This window comes from Sinocyclocheilus grahami, unplaced genomic scaffold (assembly GCF_001515645.1).
Source record: "Sinocyclocheilus grahami isolate Dianchi unplaced genomic scaffold, SAMN03320097.WGS_v1.1 scaffold80.1, whole genome shotgun sequence".
NCBI lineage: Eukaryota > Metazoa > Chordata > Actinopteri > Cypriniformes > Cyprinidae > Sinocyclocheilus > Sinocyclocheilus grahami.
In genome coordinates this window covers 996,748-1,019,583 of record NW_015505259.1, presented here as the reverse complement: position 1 = coordinate 1,019,583, position 22,836 = coordinate 996,748, and the positions used below count along the sequence as shown (strand labels likewise).

The 22,836-nt window shown below is 39.2% G+C and overlaps 1 protein-coding gene across 1 annotated transcript; it reads right to left on the bottom strand.

The window, feature by feature from the left end:
• Positions 1–15,709: 15,709 nt before the first annotated feature.
• On the bottom strand, positions 15,710–20,462 carry cidec (cell death inducing DFFA like effector c). Its single transcript, XM_016273642.1, has 6 exons — positions 20,378–20,462; positions 20,031–20,172; positions 19,462–19,611; positions 18,776–18,808; positions 16,816–17,006; positions 15,710–16,356 (listed from the first exon to the last, which is right to left on the bottom strand). The coding sequence occupies exons 1-6, from the start codon at positions 20,425–20,427 to the stop codon at positions 16,203–16,205; spliced, it is 720 nt and encodes a 239-aa protein (XP_016129128.1). The 5' UTR covers positions 20,428–20,462; the 3' UTR covers positions 15,710–16,202.
• Positions 20,463–22,836: the final 2,374 nt, after the last annotated feature.

The following is a 22,836-nucleotide window of genomic DNA, read 5'->3' as shown; positions in this document are numbered from 1 at the left end:
TACTGTAGCAGGCTGAGCCAGAGGGTGTTTGTTTAGCGAAGAAAAATAAATTCAGATTGCGCCTACAGAAATGCAAGCCAAATTTCAAAGAAAATTGTTTTTGTTTCGTTTTTTCAAGATGGAAGAATTTTAGGGTAAACATTGACAGTGTTTTTACAAGAAGGAGGAATTCTAGAGTAAACATTGGCAGTGCTTTTTAGAAGATTGTATGCAATGTTTGGATTTCAATCGATACAATGGACATGCAGTTTCTTCTCGACAGGTAAGCTAAAGTTGAAGTTAAAAAGTATAAGGCCTACTAATGTGTTGGCCCTTCCCTTACCAAAAAGTAGTGTACTTCAAGTTTATTTTATTAAGTATACTTAAGTAAAGTTCAAGTATATTTTTAAGTATACTTTATGTAGCAAGTATACAAATATCAGTGTACTATTAGTATACTTGCAAGTGTACTATTTCAATACTCCTGGGGACTAAATTGGCCCACTTTCTAGTAAATAAAAGTATACTTTTAAGTATACCTTAAGTATAACAGTAGTAAACTTTAAGTACACAACTAGTTTACAACAACATTTTTAGCTTGTACTGCAACTACACTAAAAGTGAACATATGAATACTGATAGTTTTCTAATTAAATACTTGTAGTAGCATTTTTAGTACACTTTGAATTATAGTCTTAGTAAACTACTAGTTTAGTAGTTTTATACTGCAAGTAAGTTTTCTTTAAGTGAACTTTACATCATACTTTAAGTATACTACTATGTCCCTATTTAGGTATTAATCTGTATATATTTTGTTATATGAATATCTGAACATACAAAACACCAAAAGAAAGAACAGGGCATCTGCTTGTAAACAAAAATATTTTTATTCTAGCTTCATGCATTCTTTTTTTTAAACACTTGAATGTGGGTGTTTCATAAAAATAAATAAATAAACAACATTTTGAACAAAAAGCTGAAAAAAACTTTAACACAGTTTTGATGCTGTTTTATGTCTGATGATCATGATATTTACACGTGGAAGCATCTGTTGTTTCAGTTTCTTCTTCACTTGTGTTTTCTGGAAATTCTGTACAGAAAATGTGTACTAGCGCCACCTACCGTATAACAATGAAAACACGGATTCTCGGAGCACAAGTATAGCTCAAATATATTTAGACTTTTTCTAAGTAGGCTATAAGTCAAGTATACTTAAATGTCATTTTAAGTATATTTCTGAGGAGTATATAAAGCCCATTTCTGAGAAGACTTCCTATTTTTTAGTTTAAAAGAAGTATACTAATAGCACACTTGAATATACTTCTTTTTCGTAAGGGTTTTGTTGAAAGTAGCCTATACTTTTACCTGTTGAAACATGCTTCACTTTCACTTTTCCCTTTTATAGACCCGAAAGAGCTGTGTTTTTGATGTTTGCGTTGAGGGAGGCGTGACATGAAAAACATGCTTTATTTTTGTAGCTCTGCTAGACACTAGTAGTCAGAAACTGCCTACTTTAGTTTTGAAAAAGGGAGGGGATCGAGCCCCTAAATGTAGTCCATTGTCGTAACATGTTGCCAAGTATGGTAACCCATACTCAGAATTTGTACACTGCATTTAACCCATCCAAGTGTATACATACAGCAGTGAGTAGTGAACACAACTCACACACACACGGAGAAGGCAATTAGCACATTTTATGGAATGTTTGAGGATTAACTAGTGTAACTGGAAAAAAAAAAACCTTTTACTCTTCTTCACATTAGTAGGCCTAAATATCTGATACCACCCTCCTCCCCCCACTGGGCATTCAGAGAACATCAGGGACAACTGGAAGCAATATTTTTAAAAGGGGGGCATTGAGGTGTTCTTGGGGGTGTTTGTTTAAAGTCTACTGAGCCCCTAAAGGGACATGGTGGTGGAAAAAATGTGGGGAGTGATGAAAAAATTTGCGTTCCCTCACAAAACTTTGCATTCTTTTGCAAAGATATTTGAGTCCCCCTCAAAGATATTTGCGTTCTCTTGCAAAACCAGTTGAGTTCGGACAAATGCTTCCTGTTTACTTTACAGCTTGCAGTGGTCCATACAGCTCTGTATGTTCACAATGTAAAATCCACTTTCTGTTTGATATGGGAGTGTGTCAGCCTCCTAGCTTCTTTGTTATCAAATTTGTTAAAACATGCTAGCAACATGCTAAAACATGGTTTATAATCATTTTCAACCCCCATTTTGATCTTTTAGCTGATATCATCCATTTTTAGATCTGTTTAAAACAATCAAGAACATGAATTTAACTTCTAATGTTTACTATCTAGTTTATCTCATTGTACACCCTTGGCCTATTTCATTAAGCTATAGTTTCAGTGGCTGCCCAGGTTAGTTTGACCAAACTCCGGTTTTTCGGGTTCAAGCAGATGGATTGGTTTTTAGCTGTGTTCATTGCCATTGCAACTTACTCTACACAACTAACCTGCTAACCTGTCAATCCCCTTTATCTCTTGCAGATTAAAGCAGTTTATAGTCAGATATTGAGCCTTATCAAACTTTGGTGGCAGCAGCAGTGTTTTGCCTGCATTGTAAATGTGTTTAATACTGTGTAAAGAGAATAGTTGCCATACAATCACTTGCCAACTCAAATTTATACTCACCAAGCGTTCTAATGAATGTGGCGATCATAACTGCCGCTGAAGTAACACAAGACCACATGGTGCACAATAAAAGCACAGTGACTGTGTGTGATGGAGACCTATAATGTTTTGTTTGATTAAAACTGAACATGCAATACAAATATTTGACAAAGCAAGTATTACAGTGGCGCCCTGTTACCCTGTTGCTGTCGTGTGTTTTGAGTTTGAGCTCCATCAAGTTAATTCTTTATAGTCTGTTTTTTATCTTAAAATCAATTTTATACACCATCATTTTCGTTTCTATAACGTGTGAATATATCCCCTATCGTATTCTACAACAAAAACAATCAGAGCGCCTTGTTATCACTAGTTCTATTTTGATTTCCCGAGACCGCTATTAGCATATAGCCCGTTAGCATCACCAGCGTGGTTGCCGCTAATCTCGCTTACATTGCTAATACTCTATTCACACACATTACCATTGTTTTACTCACTGTTACTTGCTTTAATGGCGGATGTGTGTCTACCTTTGAGTGCAGGTGAGGACACGTTCAAGCTACATTTGGTGCAGTTCGAGCTGGAGGGCGTGGAGAAGCAGACCCAGCTGAGGGAGCGGAGAGCCGCACTGGAAACATCTCGGGCTGACGCTCACAAGTCCGAGGTAAGTATACAGCGCACTGCTAACTCTCCCACCACCTCGACTCCGTGTGTTTCTCTGCACAGGCCCGGTGCACCCAGGACGCGATCTTCCCAGATGTCCTTCACTCCGGTGCCGGGACACCACGGACCCTGGGTGCACCCGCAGCGAATGATGCGAGCCAGGCCCCGGGCTACGACCTCTCCCCCTCCGCCGCCTCCGGTCTTCGAGATCTCCACCCAGAACCGCTTCACTCCCCTCGGAGAGACAGAACACGATGCTGTGATCGTCTGAGACTCCGTCGTCCGGCACGTCCGTGCTACGTTAGCTGAAGATAAAGTGCACACTCACTGTTTCCCTGGTGCTCGTGTTCTCAATGTTTCTGCGCAGATACCCGCGATCCTGAAGGGCGACGAGAGCCCCGCAGCGGTCGTGCTTCACGTGGAGGTTAACGACACCAAGCTGTGGCAGATGGAAACACTGAAGAGGGACTTCAGGAGCCTGATCGAGACGGTGCGCCAGGACCGCTTCCCACGTATCGAGGACCCTGGGTGCAGCACCCGCCACGGAAGACGCGAGCCAGGCCCCGGGCGATGACCTCTCCCCCTCCGGTCTTCGAGATCTCCACCCAGAACCGCTTCACTCCCCTCGGAGAGACAGAACACGATGCTGTGATCGTCTGAGACTCCGTCGTCCGGCACGTCCGTGCTACGTTAGCTGAAGATAAAGTGCACACTCACTGTTTCTCTGGTGTTCGTGTTCTCAATGTTTCTGCGCAGATACCCGCGATCCTGAAGGGCGACGAGAGCCCCGCAGCGGTCGTGCTTCACGTGGAGGTTAACGACACCAAGCTGTGGCAGATGGAAACACTGAAGAGGGACTTCAGGAGCCTGATCGAGATGGTGCGCAGCACATCGCCCGCGACGACGATCATCGTGTCAGGACCGCTTCCCACGTATCGACGAGGACACGAAAGGTTCAGTAGACTTTTTGCTTTAAATGAATGTTTATTGTCATGGTGTAAAGAACAGAATCTGCTCTTTGTTAATAATTTGAATATTTTCTAGGAGCGTCCTAGGCTTTTTCGCGCTGATGGCCTGCACCACAGCATGTTATTTTAGTATTGTTTATATACTGTGTATTTATATTGATATATGGTTATATTGATCTAAATGAGTCTACTCCACCAAGCTACTGTTATAAGCATGAGCCCCGTCAGACTGGTCGTGGTGGCGGTGTTGCAACAATATATAGTGATATTCTCACTGTTACTCAGAAGACAGGATACAGGTTTAACTCATTCAAAATACTTATGCTTAATGTTACACTGTCAGATATGCAAAAGAAATGTATTGTATCTATTGCTCTGGCTACTGTGTATAGACCACCAGGGCCGCATACATATTTCCTAAAAGAATTTGCAGATTTCCTCTCAGACCTATTGGTTACTGGATATTAACTATATGGCTCCGCGTTATCGTCCAGGCAGAACTATTGTTCCAGCCACCAGAGACAGATTCACAAATAACCTGCCTGATTTATCTCAACTGCTCTGTGTACCCATAAGTACACATGAACTAGACGAAATGACTAGAAACATGGGCATTATCTTCTCTAATACATTAGAAGCTGTTGCCCCCATCAAATTGAAAAAGGTCAGAGAAAAATGTACTGCGCCATGGTACAACAGTAATACCCATTCACTCTAGAAAAAAACTCGTAGTCTTGAGCGCAAATGGAGAAAAACTAACTTGGAAGTTTTTAGAATTGTGTGGAAAAACAGTATGTCCAGCTAGAAGACAGGCTTTAAAAGCTGCCAGGGCCGAGCACATCCACAAACTCATAGAAAATAACCAAAACTATCCAAGGTTTTTATTTAGCACAGTGGCTAGATTAACAAATAACCAGACACCACCTGATCTAAATATTCCCTCACAGTTTAATAGTAATGAATTTATGAATTTCTTCACTGATAAAATAGATAACATCAGAAATACAATAACAAATGTAGATTCTACAGCGTATAATACTACAGCTTCATTCATCGCACCAAAAGATAAACTGCAGTGCTTTACAACTATAAGACAGGAAGAGCTAAATAAACGTATCACTGCATCTAAACCAACAACGTGCCTGTTAGATCCTGTACCCACTAGATTACTGAAAGAGTTGTTACCTGCAGCAGAAGAACCGCTTCTCAATATTATTAACTTGTCGTTGTCTTTAGGTCACGTCCCAAAACCATTCAAGCTGGCGGTTATTAAGCCTCTTATTAAGAAACCACAACTAGATCCTAGTGAACTGGCAAATTACAGACCCATCTCAAATCTTCCTTTTATGTCTAAAATTTTTGAAAAAGTTGTGTCTGCTCAATTGTGCTCCTTCCTGCAAAAAATGATCTCTATGAAGAATTTCAGTGAGGTTTCAGGCCCCACCATAGCACAGAAACTGCTCTTGTTAAAATTACAAATGACTTGCTTCTTGCGTCAGACCAAGGCTTCATCTCATTGTTAGTTTTACTTGATAGTGCTGCGTTCGACTCTATATCTTGACATACTCATAGATCGATTACAAAACTATACAGGTATTCAAGGGCAGGCTTTAAGATGGTTTAGATTAGGGATGCAGTATCGGGCCGATACTGAGCTCCTGTACTCATACTCGTACTGGTTAAAATGCCCGATACCAAACGCCGATACCACACAGCATGTGTTAAGTGCCATATTCAGACAATGAAACACTCACAACAGAACAACAGACAGCAGAATGGAGTTATTAGAGATTAAGGATGTCTACGAAGTATATGTATGCAATGAATATAATGTTAAACATTCAGTATTAACACCTGTATAGCTGATTTGCGCCAGCTGATAAGCAAAGCACGCTGAGTGGATTGAGCGCGCATCGGTGCAGATGCGCGAGACGGCGGTAAAGTTTGACGTTTGACATTCATTAGACATTCAGGTTTTTTGCCAATTAAACTCTTTGCGGCTTTTATGTTTTGAGTCCAAACTAATTCAGATATACATAAATATATGCCCTTTATGTTGCACAAGGCTTAATTTCTAGGAATTAAATTTTTTTTAACCATTTAAATTAATTAAACAATTTAACTACATGACATTATAAAATAAAACCAATACTAAAATGTTCTGAAAAACATACCTGTTATCGCACAAAGCTCCATTTTTGGAATTACAATTTTATGTTTTTTATAATAATTTTACAATTTTTAATGTAATAATAATATAATAATGTGCAATAATATAAATCCATTAAACGACAACACCATTTGATCTAAAGGTATCAGTGACCTTGTTACAGTGTAATTATACATATAAGTACTGAGTAGTATTAATTAAAATGTAATTACTATATGAGTCTGGTTAAGATTAGGGTGATATAATTATGCATAATTTATTGTTGTCATAATAGTAAGTACATGTAATGTGTAACAAGTACACATTAAAATAAAGTGTTACCCATTAACTTTGTTTTTCTTTAACCATTCTTTGGTAAAATGTCTTGTATGCCTGGAGTCATTGTCTTATAGCATGGCCCACTTTCTCTTGAGACCCAGTTCTCGGACAGATGTCCTAATATTTTCCTTTAGAATTTGCTGGTATAATTCAGAATTTATTGTTCCATCAATGATGACAAGTCGTCCTGGCCCAGGTGCAGCAAAACAGGCCCACCACCATGTTTCATAGATGGGATACATTTCTTATGCTGGAATGCAGTGTGTTTCTCCAAACATAACGCTTCTCATTTAAACCAAAAAGTTCTATTTTTGTCTCATCTGTCCACAAAACATTTCTCCAATAGTCCTCTGGCTTGTCCACATGATCTTTGGCAATCTGCAGACAGGCAACAATTTTCTTTTTGGAAAGCAGTGGCTTTCTCCTTACAGCTCTACCATGCGCAACATAGTTGTTCAATGTTCTCCTGATAGTGGACTCATGAACATTAACATTAGCCAATGTGAAAAAAACCTTTAGCTGCTTATAAGTTATCCTGCACTCTTAAAAATAAAGGTTCCAAAAGGGTGTTTTTGCAGTGATGCCATAGAAGAACCATTTTTGGTTCCCAAAAGAACCTTATTGAACAGTTCAAAGAGGCACACTATAAAGGAGCAGAGCACATGAGGAACAGGTGGACATAATCAAGTTAACGAGGACTAGACTAGGACTAAACAAGGGGGCGTGGCAGAGGGAAACAAGGGGGCATGACGAGAGGAGCACATGGCCAACATAAATAAAGACAAAGCCATGTGCTCAGACTCAAGACAAACAAGGAAACGTTAAACAAAGACAGAACAGACATGGCTGTCAGGGCGGGACCCTGACAGTGGCGTCCTTTGCAACCTTGTGGTTGCTTTTGGAGTGGTATTTATTGGTCGACCGCTCATGGGCAGGGTAAAAGTGTTCTTGAATTTCCTCCGTCTGTATACAGTCTGTCTGACTGTGGATTCGTGGAGTCCAATCTCTTTAGAGATAGTTTTGTAACCATTTCCAGCCTGATTAGCAAATACAACTCTTTTTCTGAGTTCCTCAGAGATCTCCTTTGTTTATGCCATAATACACTTCCTCAAACAAATGAATGCACTTTCCACAAAAAGATACACTGGATCATTTTTATCAATAAATAAATGACAAAGAAAATATTTTTGTCTCATTTGTTTGATTGGGTTCTCTTTGTCTACTTTTAGGGTGTGAAAATCTGATGATGTTTTGGGTCATATTAATGCAGAAATATAGAAAATTGTAAAGGGTTAACAAACTTTCAAACAGCACTGTATAAAACAAAAAATAAGAGAAAGAAAATGTATTTAGGTCATTCTTATCAACATCATGAAATGCATTAAACATTACACCAAGGTTTCACAGACTGGGGTTTTTGATACAAATGCAAAGCTCATGATGAAAAGCTAATGAAATCATAAAAATGTCAAAATTAACAGATTTGATTTCTGTTTTATTCGTATGTAAACATTGATTAGCGAACAATGTTTATAGCATACAAATTCGGTCACAAAAGTTCAAGCATGCTTGGTTGACAGCAGCAAGTTTGAGCTTCTACAAAAACAAATGAGGTTTGTTCTCGCGCATCAATAAAATATTGTTGAGCTTCTGTTTATGTTCGATGATTAATGTTCATATGTGAATAAGACAAATAAAATAAAACTGCTCTTAATGTAATGTGATAGTGCCTTTTAAAGTGGTCATTGGATGCTACATGCACTACATGTTGTTTGAACTGAAATGTGTGTTGGCAGTGTATGTACACAACCACTCTATAATGATAAAAATCCACCCAGTATTTTTTTTTTTAATCTGGTTAAATGTTTTCCCCTTTTTCAAATTGAGCCGATCTCAGATGCCTGTCTGTGTGACGTCACACAGACAGGCCCCTCCCACGATAGTTTGATTGACAGTAGCATTTCAGCACAGACTGGACTGGTGTCTTACTTTAGACCAGCCCTGAGTGAGCTGTCATCAGTCTGCCATTGTTTCACCGCCGGAGCAGATGTTGACAAGAATGACTCCTAAGCGAATGAGGTGTTCTGTTGTTGGATGTAATAATGAACATAGCAGTCCTCATTTACTCCCGTCATCTGAGCCACTGAACTCGCAGTGGATAAACATTTGTTTCTGAAGGGAATGCGCCCCCGATCTACATAAATGTGTCTATGTTCGCGTGAATCATTCGTGATTCAGCCTCATCTACAGAAGAAGTGAGTATAATGATTTGTAATGAATCTTTGTAAATCGCCTTTCTTAATAATGTGCTAATTAGCAAGTTTTACGATGAATAGATCGTGGGAGAAACCGTACTCATCCCGTATTTACAGCCCCACAGTCTCAAATTATTAAAAAGAACATCGTGGGGCTGAATGATAAGGGATATGGTTTCGATGCCAGTGGTGGAGCAGATGCTTGCGATCTATCTCTCCCCATCCTCAGCATCGTCCCCACTTTTGTCCGCTTTTACAACCTAGACCTGGCATCTACCCCAGGTTCCCAAGTTCTCTCTTCGTGATGTGCTCACAAGATACACACACAGGCAGGGACTTGGTAGTATGGCGCAGTGGATATTCTCGTTCCCAAAGCGATCTCGACGCAGCTCGAGTTCCTGAAGGGGACCGTCTCTAGGTTACGTATGTAACCATGGTTCCCCGAGGGAACGAGACACTGCGTCTCTTTGCCATACTCCCTGCATCCCTCCAGGCGCTACTTCATCCAAGCTAACTTGCGCTCTGCCCGATGCGCTTTTATACTTCCTGGCACTCACGTCACCCCGCTCGTGACGTCTCGCTACTCCATTGGACTGATTTTACACGTGCTTCAGAACGCGGTCACGCAGGGGCGTTCCCAAAGTGATCTCGACGCAGCGTCTCGTTCCCTCGGGGAACCATGGTTACATACGTAAGCTAGAGACGTTTTTTTACATTACCATTGAGAAATTTTAACCAAATTATGTTACAGACTTTTCATTAAGACCCTAAATAATCATATCAGCTTGTGGAAAATGGGCATCCTATGACCCCTTTAAGAAAACTTATATTAAACTGAATTCTAGATTTATTTTTTTATCTCTTTCTAAATGTTTAGAATCGTCAGCGTTTTGGGTGAACAGACTTTCAATGGAGGGATAGAAATCTTACAGATTTGAATAAAATATCTTAATTTATGTTTCAAGATGAATTATTTTTTTATTGGTTTGGAACAACATGAGGGTGAGTAAATGATAAAATAATTTTCATTTTGGGATGAACTAACCCTTTAAAGAGGTCCTATTATGCTCTTTTACAAAGTCTTGATTTTGTTTTGGGGGTGTACTAGAACAGGCTCTCATACTAGGTTGTTTGAAAAACACATTATGTTTCACATATTTAACATTATTACAGTACCTCTCTCCCCAGTCTGGCATTAACGGCTCGAATAGTTCCTGTATCAAATGAAGGCCCACCTTCTGAAATACGAAATGTGCTGTGATTGGTTAGCTGGGCCAGTGTGTGTTGTGATTGGCAGCACTCGGCGCCTGGTCGGGAAATGTCATGCCCGTTACCATAGCCGCCTGGGAGCTTCAGTATAAATATTTTGTCAAAATCAAATCACTCTCTCCCCAGTCTGGCATGAACGGCTCGAATAGTTCCTGTATCAAAGGAAGGCGCGCCTTCTGAAATACGAAATGTGCTGTGATTGGTTAGCTGGGCCAGTGTGTGCTGTGATCGGTTAGCTGGGCCAGTGTGTGTGTTGTGATTGGTTAGCTGGGCCAGTGTGTGCTGTGATCGGTTAGCTGGGCCAGTGTGTGTGTTGTGATTGGTTAGCTGGGCCAGTGTGTGCTGTGATCGGTTAGCTGGGCCAGTGTGTGTGTTGTGATTGGTTAAATGGGCCAGTGTGTGTTGTGATTGGCAGCACCCGGTGCCTGGTCGGGAAATGTCATGCCCGTTACCATAGCCGCCTGGGAGCTTCAGTGTAAATATTTTGTCAAAATCAAATAATTTTGAGCGCGATTTAAACCCGGATGATTGTAACCACTCTAAATTCGTCTGCCTTGGGAAAGCTTGTCTCCGACATAGTGATAACACTCGTTGCCTTCTCTAGTGCAGCTCAACTAGGTCTCATCCCATTCGTCGATATTTGTGATATCACAAATCCCGGAAAATATGCGTTGTAGTCCAAACGAGTCGTTCGTTGTAGTTTTTGAAAAGTGATTTCTGTTAAATAAAATATCTCCTTTTGAAGTGGACTTTGAGCTTTGTAACTTTGCAGATCTTTTTTTAATGCTCAAACAGCAACATTACAGACTAACTAAAGTTGAAAAAGTGAAAAAGCATAATAGGACCCCTTTAATGTGTCATAAAAACCATACTATTGTTGCAATTGTACATACATCACACTATTGATATTATCCCTCTTAAAGTGAGACAATATCTTGCAAATTACTTTAATTGTTTCTTACGCAGACCTCAACATTCAGCATGCAGAACACAACAATGGTATCAATCAAATTTAATTTTAAGACTTTAAATACGTACAACAGGGACAGCAAATAAAATGACAAAAAAGTCAGAAAATAGTAAAACAAAGCAACTGCATAATTTATTAGCATACTTGTGGCTGAGATTAAGTAAGAAATACTCAAAGTTTGTAGTATCTGAGATTTATATGTAACTTGATTTATTTAGTGAAATTTATCTCTAAAATGTGTGAGCTAAATGTTTGAAATCACCCACCTATGCTCTCATCACTATTTCACTAATATAGTCCAGTTGAAGGAGTGATTTAAAATGAGAGAGTGAATTCGGACACTGAGTGCGCCAGAAGCACTGCCGCTTTTGCACAGTTTGTGCTTGCTGTTTTATAATCATTTGAAACTGAGCAAACTGGAATCTCGAGTAGTGACAAAAAAGATGTATCTAGAACTCTAGCTGCATCCCAAATGATGCACTATAGACTATGTACTCAACCATGTAGTATATTATTATATAAGGTTATTTTGTCATTCATAATCAGTATCTGATAGCCCCTCCCACTTTGCTATATAATTAAAGCTGCGACAATTGAGTGCATGAAGTGTCCAACAGAACACTTTTTTTTCTTGGTTATTTAAGTGCATCATCCAGTTATTTAAAGTGCACTTTTTGGTATTTTTAGTGTGAACACACTGCTCACTATTTTTACTACAAAACATAGAATAGTGTATAAGTAGGCCTACGTGATTTAGGATGCATCTTCTGTCATGGAACCTAACCTTAATTAAGCTATTTAATAATCCGTTAAAACACAATTTATACCTGTATAGTATTGTTTTGTATCCACATTGGAAAAGTGGATGGATGGGTGATTCATTTAGCATGACTCTCACTTGGATTATGGGTACATTATGGTTATTCTCTGTCATTGAGCATAAATTGGTTGTACGCTCATTATTGTGGTGCATTATGGGATTGAACTATGGTTTCGGGCACATCACTGCAAATGGGTTGATCCCTCAAATAGTGCCATATTTAAAGGTAAGGGGGCGATTTTGGACACAGCCCATGTATGTTACAACTAGCCCTGCGTTAGATTGTGCCTCGCTTCCACCACCTACGTACAATGAGACCAGGCTGTTTAGCTTTTTTCTTCAGGTGGATGATTTGTGAATTGTGAATTGAGTTGCAATTCAATGTAATGTACTTTATTAGCATGATTGTGTCTTCATACAATACTGCCAAAACATTATTACAAAAAAAATAATTAAGTAAAAGAAATACACATAAAGAAAATTGAGACTTGGCTGAGACTTGGGCCAGCTTTGATTTTTGCTCTTTAATCCAGATCTGGTCAATACAGGGCTGTCATTCTTTGTGTGTTGAGGGAAAACTGGTTGTGTGGACTGGAGCTGGGCCAGTAGAATGATTGCTGAACTCCTACTACTCACCTTTTAACTTAAAACAGTGTCTTAAAAATGCAAAAGGTGTATCCCAATGGGCAAAGACATCAATATAGTGTTAAAAACAATTAAAAACAAAAGTAGAGCATGTCCTGTGGGAACAACCCTTAAGGGTACCCCTAATGTTTCTCATTTCATCTACTGGGCTCTAATAGGTATGGCAGGAAGGAAGTAGCCATTTAATGTGTTGCTGTGGAAACAGTCCTATGCTGTCCTATTTGCACTGAGGGAGAAGTTTTGAGTTCTGAAAGTTAGTTTGTTCTTAAACTACAATGAACTATATGTTGAAAGATCAAGGAACATTTGATTGTCATGAACATATTAAACAGGACTTTGCCTTGACTTGTGCCTCAAATATAAATATAGACAAAAGGGGAAAATACTGTTCTTCAGACAGAATTTTATTGATATTGCTTATCTTAAAATTTTAAATGTTTCAGCTGAATGGCTGTGGCTCCCAGCAAAATGTATTTATGTTAAAGCCTTTACCTGTAATATCACAGAGTTAGGTTGGGGTTGCATACTGTGTTTGCCATCACTGGTTCTGTCTGGTAATGAAAACGTCTCGGTTACATACGTAACCCTCGTTCCTTGGTGGAGGGATCATGTTTACCACCGCCGGTGGCAGATAACTTAAGTCTGCCACGTCCCGTCCAGGAGCCACACATGGAGGTCCCAGAGATCTGGACGCGGGTGCCATATGGTGCCGAGCCACGAGAAAGGAGGTCCTTCCTCAGAGGGATGCGCCAGGGAGGGGCTGTCGCGAGGACCATGAGTTCCGAAAACCAGGTCCGGGTGGGCCAGTAAGGTGCAACCAGCAATACCTGTTCCTCGTCCTCTCTGACCTTGCACAGTGTCTGTGCAAGAAGGCTCACTGGGGGAAACGCATAGTTGCGTAGAGCCTGAGGCCAGCCTTGTGCCAGTGCATCCGTGCCGAGGGTGGCCACCGTCAGGGAGTAATACACCTGGCAGTGGGAGGAATCATGGGAAGCAAACAGGTCTGGGCTTTCCCGAATTGACTCCAGATCAGCTGGATCGTCTCGGGATGGAGTCGCCATTCTCCACAGAATGTGAGCTGTCGTGAGAGAGCGACGGCTGCACGATTGAGCTCCCCCAGAATGTGGATGGCGCGCAGCGACTTGAGCCGCGTCTGACTCCAGAGGAGGAGATGACGGGCGAGCTGTGACATGCGAGGTGACCGTAGACCACCCTACCGGTTGATGTACGAGACAGTGCAGACCAACACATGCTTGTCTTGCAGCAATGGCCGGAACTGCTGCAAAGCCAGATGCACTGCCAACAGCTCTAAGCAGTTGATGTGCTAAAGCAGTCGAGGCCCTGTCCAGAGCCCCGAGGCTGCCTGCCTGTTGCATGTAGCGATGCATGTAGCAGTCCTTTGAGAGGCTCGATGCACCGGCCTCGACGGTGTCTCAGCATGGGGCGGAGGCGCTCTCGAGGACACAGGGAGAAACCCCCTATGTCATTATGACATAACTCATAGTGACCGACAGATAGGGAACTATACTAACAAAACATGGTTGTGGCTAGCAGGGATACATCTACGGCTAGAAATGATGCATGTCTTGCAAAACCAAAATCACTGTCTCATTTTTCCTGTCCATTCGGCGTGACTTAAAGAGATTTTAGTTCAAAGGATTTTGCCACAATCTAGGCTGATTAGTTTGCAATTGTCTTCTTTACTGTCCATTTAATTTAATTTTATTTTATTGTATTAATTTTTTTTTCACTTTCTTCCTGTCCTTCCAGCAAGATTTTGCTTCACTTCCGGCCGTTGCTGTACCCCTTCTATCCACAACCATAGAACATGGATAGATCGATAGATCTGTGTGCCATGGTACAAGCACCTTCCTCTCTGTTATCCCTGTTTGTCCTCTTGTGGAAATATGTGGTAATAAAATCCTCACAGCATGCAAGTACTTTTATTCTGTTGACATTGTTAAAGAATATCAATTAAATGGTCTTCTATGTTCTTAGGCTGTAATAAAGAACTATCTATATGTAATATGTATCTATATGTGACACTGGAGCACAAAACCAGTCATAAGTAGCAATAGCCAACAATACATCGGCGTGACTTAAAGAGATTTTAGTTCAAAGGATTTTGCCACAATCTAGGCTGATTAGTTTGCAATTGTCTTCTTTACTGTCCATTTAATTTAATTAAATTTTATTGTATTAATTTTTTTTTCACTTTCTTCCTGTCCTTCCAGCAAGATTTTGCTTCACTTCCGGCCGTTGCTGTACCCCTTCTATCCACAACCATAGAACATGGATAGATCGATAGATCTGTGTGCCATGGTACAAGCACCTTCCTCTGTGTTATCCCTGTTTGTCCTCTTGTGGAAATATGTGGTAATAAAATCCTCACAGCATGCAAGTACTTTTATTCTGTTGACATTGTTAAAGAATATCAATTAAATGGTCTTCTATGTTCTTAGGCTGTAATAAAGAACTATCTATATGTAATATGTATCTATATGTGACACTGGAGCACAAAACCAGTCATAAGTAGCAATAGCCAACAATACATCGTATGGGCCAAAATTATAAATTTTTCTTTTATGCCAAAAATCATTAGGATATTAAGTAAAAATCATGTTCCATGAAGATATTTTGTAAATTTCCTACTGTAAATATATCAAAACTTAATTTTTGCTTAGTAATATGCATTGCTAAGGATTTCATTTGGACAACTTTAAAGGCGATTTTCTCAATATTTAGATTTTTTTTTGCACCCTCAGATTCCAGATTTTCTAATAGTTGTATCTCAGCCAAATATTGTCCTACCCCAACAAACCATACATCGATGGAAAGCTTATCTATTCAGCTTTCAGATGATTTATACATCTCAATTTCATAAAATTGACCCTTATGCTGTTTTGTGGTCCAGGGTCCCATATGTAATATGTAATCAAAAGGAAAGAAAGAATGGTTCCTTTTTCAGGATAAGGTATTTTACAGATAATTTAGTAAAATCAAAATAAGCTTTACAGATCTTTATTGGAAAGGGTTTAAACAATATTTTTCATACTTTTTATTATACATAAAAACAAACCTTAAACCATAGATATTAAAGAGACCTATACGGACTCTGACTGCATGAGGACTGCAGATATAAACTTCAATATCCGTAATGTAAGATGCCTAAGGGAGATAGGAAGGACAGCTGATCGTCCTTGCAATGGCAAACCACATGTAACCTTGTGTCCCCCCAGACATGTTCATGAAATTGAAAATTCAAGAGTGGTGTAACCTCTCACATGTAAGAGTTGGGTTTACAATTTTGTGAGGACGGGAATTAAAATTTAAAGCCAAAATAAATGAAATAACATTAACGTTTAATTTCTTATATATTTTTTATGTGTAAACATTGTTAACTTTAACTGTACATTTTGCTGTTTACATAGAATTTAATAACTCACAAATATACATTTTATGAAGCATTAAATCAACAAGCAGTGCACTCTGGTTAGTTTGCCCTAGCCGTGAAACACCATCGTTTAATGTTGTAACTGCTTGGTGATGCATGCAGGCGATATCAGTTGTGCCTCCGTTTTCTCGTCCTCATCAATAAGATGCTGCATATAACACGAAGTTCCTACTAAAACATGGCCAGTAGTCTGCATAGTGAAGAGAGTCCATCTTAGGGCTTCCCTTTTAGCAGAGAGAAAAGAAGATCAGTGAGACATAAGCCTTTTGTGTTTACTTTCTATAATATAGTAAGTTAAATAAAGATAATTTATGATCTATTGTTTTGTATAATTTATTATTGACTATGTATACATGCACTTCACACAAGACTATTTGTATGTCAGCTGAGTGAATAGGTATAAGTCTTTATAGTGGCACGCAAAGCCTGGTCTTTACCAAATCTGTTTTTCTCAAGAAAGAGTGGTTAGTGTGAACCATGTCTCAATCTTAAAAGTAATCCCTAAAGCAGGGTAGGCACGAAAGCATTGCTAAGCACCTGGGATTCATGAATCCTTGATAAGATACCATCATCTAATGGCCTGTGTTGGCTTACATACTTTAATTGTTACATTATATTATTTCTTTCTCTCCCTATCTCAAACTACAGAGCTTCTAATGACACACATGGACAAATACACTTACCTTAGCATTCTTTTTGCCTTATAGCACTGCAAATCATATGACACAGAGTACATTCCATACAATGTTGCCTGCACATTTAGGCAGCCAATAAAATCCTGTGGGTGATTTTTGTAAAGATCAAAAGTCAGTTTGGCAACGTCTTTCCTTGTTTTTTTCCAGCCACATCCAGGATCACTCTTAGTTGTATGTTTCTGTGTAGTAATGACATGGAAAGAGAGAGAGAGAGAGAGAGAGAGAGAGAGGGAAAAAAGATGTGGTAGTTGGCATTTCAGTCAAAATCTCAAAATTATGGAAGAAGGACATATGGGGGGAGGGGGAGGTAATGTGCAGGATAGACATGAAGGAATTGAAGGATGCAATAAAAAGTGTAATTCCCTGTTCTGTGGACTTTTATGTTGAAATGTTGGTATGTTAGTTTCCTTTTTTAGTTTTGTAGTCAGGTTGTAGTTTCTTTATTGATTAGTTTCTTGTTTCTCTCATTTATCCCTTGTTTATTCAGCACTTGAATTCCATTGTGCTTTGTTAGGTCTTGGTTTGTTTTCCCTAGCATTTTGTGGGTTTTCTTAATTCCATTTTAGTTTATTTGATGTTTCTGTTTTGTTTCTTTTATTTCTACTGTCTTGTTTGATTTGATTTATCTTTATTATAATGTTTTGTCGGCACTTAGATCCAGTCCCCACTCATCTCTGAGTCCCCTTGGGACATTGTTACTACAAACAGCGTCCTCCACAAATAAATTATTTGTGCACTCGCAGAATTAAAATCACATTTTACTGAGATACATAAATTTTTCTTTGCAGGACTACACATCTTGTAAAGAATGACATATCTGTCATACTAAGAATTTTCCAAAGCCTTTTGGTTGTAAAGAAAAGTTAATAAATTGTTATTTTTATTTCTGAAATAAGTTTCATACTAAATATCATTAGGCCAGAGTAGATACTACATTTGATTAATAAGAATGGTTTTAGTGACAGTAAAAATATATCACGGATGGGCAGCTGAAAGGTGTATTTGTGTTGTGCCCTTTATTCTATGGCTGTAAATTTGCTTTTCTTTCAGCATTATTCTGAAAAATGACCATTAGTCTGTGATTTGTTAACTTTTTTGCATTTAGCATGAAAGTGCCTTAAAAAGAGCAACCAGTATTGTAAAGGAAATTGGTCCAGTATAATTATTAGAAATAATTTTTGGTATTGTAAGTACATAATATCTGTTTCAAAACCTAGTGAGCTGCCTTCAGAGGCATTCTATGCACAATGTGAAGGTTGTTCCAAAAAATAGGTCTCTTAAATATTCTGTCTCCTTAGAATGCCTTATTTTTCGTCAAATTCTAATGAAACATCGAATGTATCCTTTGCTGGGATGGTGTCAAGATGGGCTTAGTTTATAAATATAAACAATATATACAAACAAGAACAACATTCTGCACCAATATATCTATACTGTATTATTATTTATTTATTTATTTATTTATTTTGGTTTGTTAAAATGGCGCTGTTTAAAGGCAGCGATTAACCTCAGGTGTAAACTCTTTAGCTATGTATTGATTTTCATTTTTGAGCTGGTGTAGAATCACAAAGATGTTTCACAAAATTATATACAGTTTTATCAATGTCTTGCCTGAAACTTGATGTGAAAGCCTTAGTCTAATCCTGAAGAGCATAGGCTGGTTGCCTAGGAACATGCAAAGGTCACATGACTGATGCTGCCTATGTAGAGCATTCCAGATTGATCGCTTATAAGGTACCATGACCTTTAAAAAGGTTTCTTAGAAGACAGGAGAGAGCAAGGAATCTAACTATAGGCTTTGTACGAGACTTGCACTCTGTATGTTCTGTACTCCCAGAGACACTGTTTTTTTTTGTTCCTCGCAATGCAGGAAAGAAATGACAATAAAAAACACTTGACACTTGATCAGATATGCTTTAAGGAGGTCCATTTCATTCTTCACACTTACCCTTTCTACTTTCTTCTGACCCGGAAAGTGTTTCTGAAAAAAAAAGTGTCCTTTATGCGTTTGTTGACATCTAAATTCATTTCGATCAACAATGTGTTTAAGATCATATAACATATTTTGAGTAATTAAGTCTTTTAACTCTGGCCAACCGACTTAGACTAGACTTATCACATGCTTGCATGAACATTTCAAACCTCCTTCACCTTCGTCTCCTTCAACTCACTGGCTGACACATTGCTATTTTCATAAGAAATAGGTCAATAAACTGAGAACAGACATGACTCTCAGATGTCTATTGCACAAGATCTAAACTCAGTCTGCAGTTCAATGGTTCCACCAGGAGGTGCTATCAAAGTGCATGTTAATCACAGTGGAACATAAATTTGTGTCCATGATTATGCTTAATACTAGACATGATGTTGTGTGTGTCAGTAGACCAAAATGATTATGGAATTGTGAAAATGGTTAATGTCTAATTAATTATGTTACTATAAACCACTAAATATAGAATTGCACTAAGTGGGATCTACACAACACAGCATATAATTTGAAAGCAATCGTGTGAGCACAAGAATGCTGATAAAATGAACACAGTCCAAGAACATCATGAAAATGCATTATATTACAGTCAATTTCAACAAACATGTCTCTGTTCTGTTGATCTTACCTTAGATGAAAACACTGACCTGTTGTGGAGCCCACTTCTGTCCTTCCCCTAAGACCATTAGGACAGTGTTATCTTTTAATGTTTGAAAAAAGTCCTCTGTATCCACTCCAGTTCCATCCTCATCCAACACTAAAGCCCGGATGCAGTGCATGTGGAATATATCCATCACCTAGAAGGGAAAAAACATTCAAAGATCTTTAGAGCAACTGTGATGGAATTTCAAGAAGTGCTCCTGTTCTTAGGCTGGCTCTACATGGCACTAACCCTCCAACTTTTGAGTTATCACATATAATCATTTATTTTAACCACTACTAAGAACCAAAGTGAATAACAGTTGTAATGGAAACATTATCTGATCCAGTGTAGTTTAATTCAACATAAAATACATTTTACTCCACCGTAATAGTGATAAATAAAAATGTGTCTTATTTGACTTTCATATATCAAGCATTGATACCATTGATCAATTATTTTCAAGTGTGTCAAATGGTCAAATGTTCCAATGTACTTAATAATTGGTAGCTTGCAGAAACAAGCACTTCCTGAGTATGTTTCTTATTGTTTCTTTGATTTAATTGCTGTCCTCACCTTGTTCCGTAGATTTCTCAGGTCATTTGCCATGATGCCTTTCTTAATGGAGCGGTCAGAGTTGATGACCCGGAAGGGTCTGGAGTGCTGAGGCCAACGTGGTAAGAGCTGCTGTGTCATAGAACCGCAGGCGGATATGCATCTGTGGATGTGACACACACACACACACACACACACACACACACACACACACACACACACACAGAGACAGAGACAGACAGAGGTACAAAATGGTTTGCTTGAAATCTCAGTCCCCAGTTTTACACAAATATATGGAATGAAGCTTAATCTATTAGCATATATACAATTGGCATATAAACAGACAATCATAATACAAACACAGTTACTTTGAAAGGGAGGTTGAGAACACATCAAGGGGTTTCTTGGCATTTTCCATTGGAATCAACGGTATAGCTCCAGTAACCTTCAAGAATACAGTAAATAATGCATTTAAAAATAAATAAAACGGGGGGCCATGGCGGAGCAGGCAGAACGGGGGGCCATGGCGGAGCAGGCAGACCGGGGGGCCATGGCGGAGCAGGCAGATCGGGGAGCCATGGCAGAGTAGGCAGCCATGGCGGTGCAGGCAGAGCAGGGCGGCCGGGTGATGACGGCAGAGCAGGAAGCCATGGCGGTGCAGAGACATGGACAGACCATTTGCCTGTGACCGAGCAAGCAGAGAGTTCTTGAAAGGCCTCCATGGCCGTGAAAGGACAGACAGTGAGTTCATGAACGGCCTCCATGGCCGTAACAGGACAGGCAGTGAATTCATGGACGGCCTCCTTGGTCATGACAGGGCAGACAGTGAGTTTGTGAACGGCTTCCTTGGCCGTGGCAGAACAGACGGTGAGTTCATGAACGGACGCCACCACCTCTGGAGGTTCTGCAGCGGATTCGTGGATAGGAGAGGGCTCTGGAGCGGACTCGTGGACAGGAGAGGGCTCTGCATCCACTGAAGGCGAGCGTAGTGAGAACCCAAGTGCAGTTTATTTACAGAGTGATCCAAACATCCAAACAACAAGACACAGACTTGACTTGACTTGACTTGACTTGAACAGACATAGCATGAGCAGACTTGACACAAACAGACTAGACTCACCAACAGTGGGTTAAATACATTCAATACACGACAAAGGCACAATGGGAACATGAAGGCTACTTATAGCAAACAAGAGGGTCACATGACATGAACAAACCAATGGGGAACAAGACACCTGACAAAGACTACCAATCAGAACATGACACATACACAAGGCAGAGAGACATGAGGCAAGGGAAGCATGACACTAACATGGACCATGAAACAATTACAAAATAAAAGACATGGAAAACATGAACATGAAACAAAACACCACATTACATACAGTTATTAAAATATGTACTACTGCATCTATATCACTGTACTTGAACAGTTAAAAAAACAGCAGAACAAACATTATTACTCAACTCAAAAAGATAATTCACCAGGTCGTATATTATCATTAACACTGATAGCAGACCGTTGACAGCAACTGATGGGATAACACTGGAATCAAGCCCTGTCGTCAGTCGTATCCATATGAATACCTTGCGAGTGTAAATTGTATATTCTTTAGTACATTTTGAAATGGAGGACAACATTCCCATGGTTAAAAAACACAAATGCACAAATACAATTGCAATTATTGCATTTAATATATTTTGCAATAATATATTTTTCTCGCCAGTGTGAGCTGTTGACAACTGAGTTAGGCGTTTACAAGCAGCAAAAATTTTTGTTGTTAAAGAAGGACTTTTATCCTTTTTGGGAACAGTGGTTGAGCCCACAAGGTGTTTTAATTTTCATTCAGTCAACAGACAACAGTTGATTGACAACAGACAATCAGTCAACAGTGTTTTAATTTTCATTCAGTCACATGTCATTGTTTTTAATAGTAGTAATATAATTAACAACGATACACCACGTAAAAACACTACATAGGCATGCTGACTGATATAACTATAGCATTGCACTAAATGGACCGAAACACTGTTTCGAAGCACTAGTGTGTCAAAAACTCGAAACGTGTGTCGACACTAGCTGTCGATCTACCCATCCCTAAGGGAAGGTTGTAATATTTTTTTTGGACTGGATTCAGAAAGAATGTACAAAATGGAGTGTTTGACATTTGTTACAGTTGTGAAATTTCTTGCACTGTTTTTTTTTTTCATTAGCCAAAGTTATATGTATTTGTTTATTAACTTTTCATACTTTACGTCTCATCATAACCATCTATAAAATGTCTTTAGTGATTAATTGAGCTGCAAGTTTCCAAATTAGAGAGATAGAGAGAGAAAAACACATTGGTTGAATTTATAACTCACAATGAGTTATAATAACAGGAATGCTAATGTCAGATTGAAAAATGATGTGTAAAGTGTAAAACTGTTTTTGTTTTTCCAGAGCTTGGTATGTGCCACAGATATTTGTGCCATTCCTAATTCCAATAATAACACAGAATAAGTGATTACAAGACAGTAAAAAATATGGATGTATTTGGAGGTGCTCCACGTGTGCTTGGTTACCCACGTCCAGTTCTGGTGAAATGTGGAACAGATGCTGTTCTTAAATGTCAGATTGGTGGAGATCCCCAACTAGATGTGATCTGGGAGCGGAAAAACGAGTCTATTCTTCCTGAGGGTCGTTACCGTATTACTCAAGATGGCAAGGTATACAGCCTTTACATCTCTGGGGTGACAATGGAAGATGCTGGTCAGTATATTTGCCGAGCTAAAAACAACATTGGGGAAACATATGCAGCTGCTACCCTTAAAGTGGAAGAAGAGT

Bases quoted from the DNA above. Each gene is read 5' to 3' on its own strand.
- cidec (XM_016273642.1), bottom strand. From the start codon at position 20,427: ATGGAAAATGCCAAGAAACCCCTTGATGTGTTCTCAACCTCCCTTTCA. The intron at 19,612-20,030 runs GTGAGGACAGCA...TTTCCCTTCTAG, and splicing joins TGAGAAATCTACGGAACAAG to GTGATGGATATATTCCACAT. The intron at 17,007-18,775 runs GTAAGTGTGAAG...ATTACTACACAG, and splicing joins GTCAGAAGAAAGTAGAAAGG to AAACATACAACTAAGAGTGA.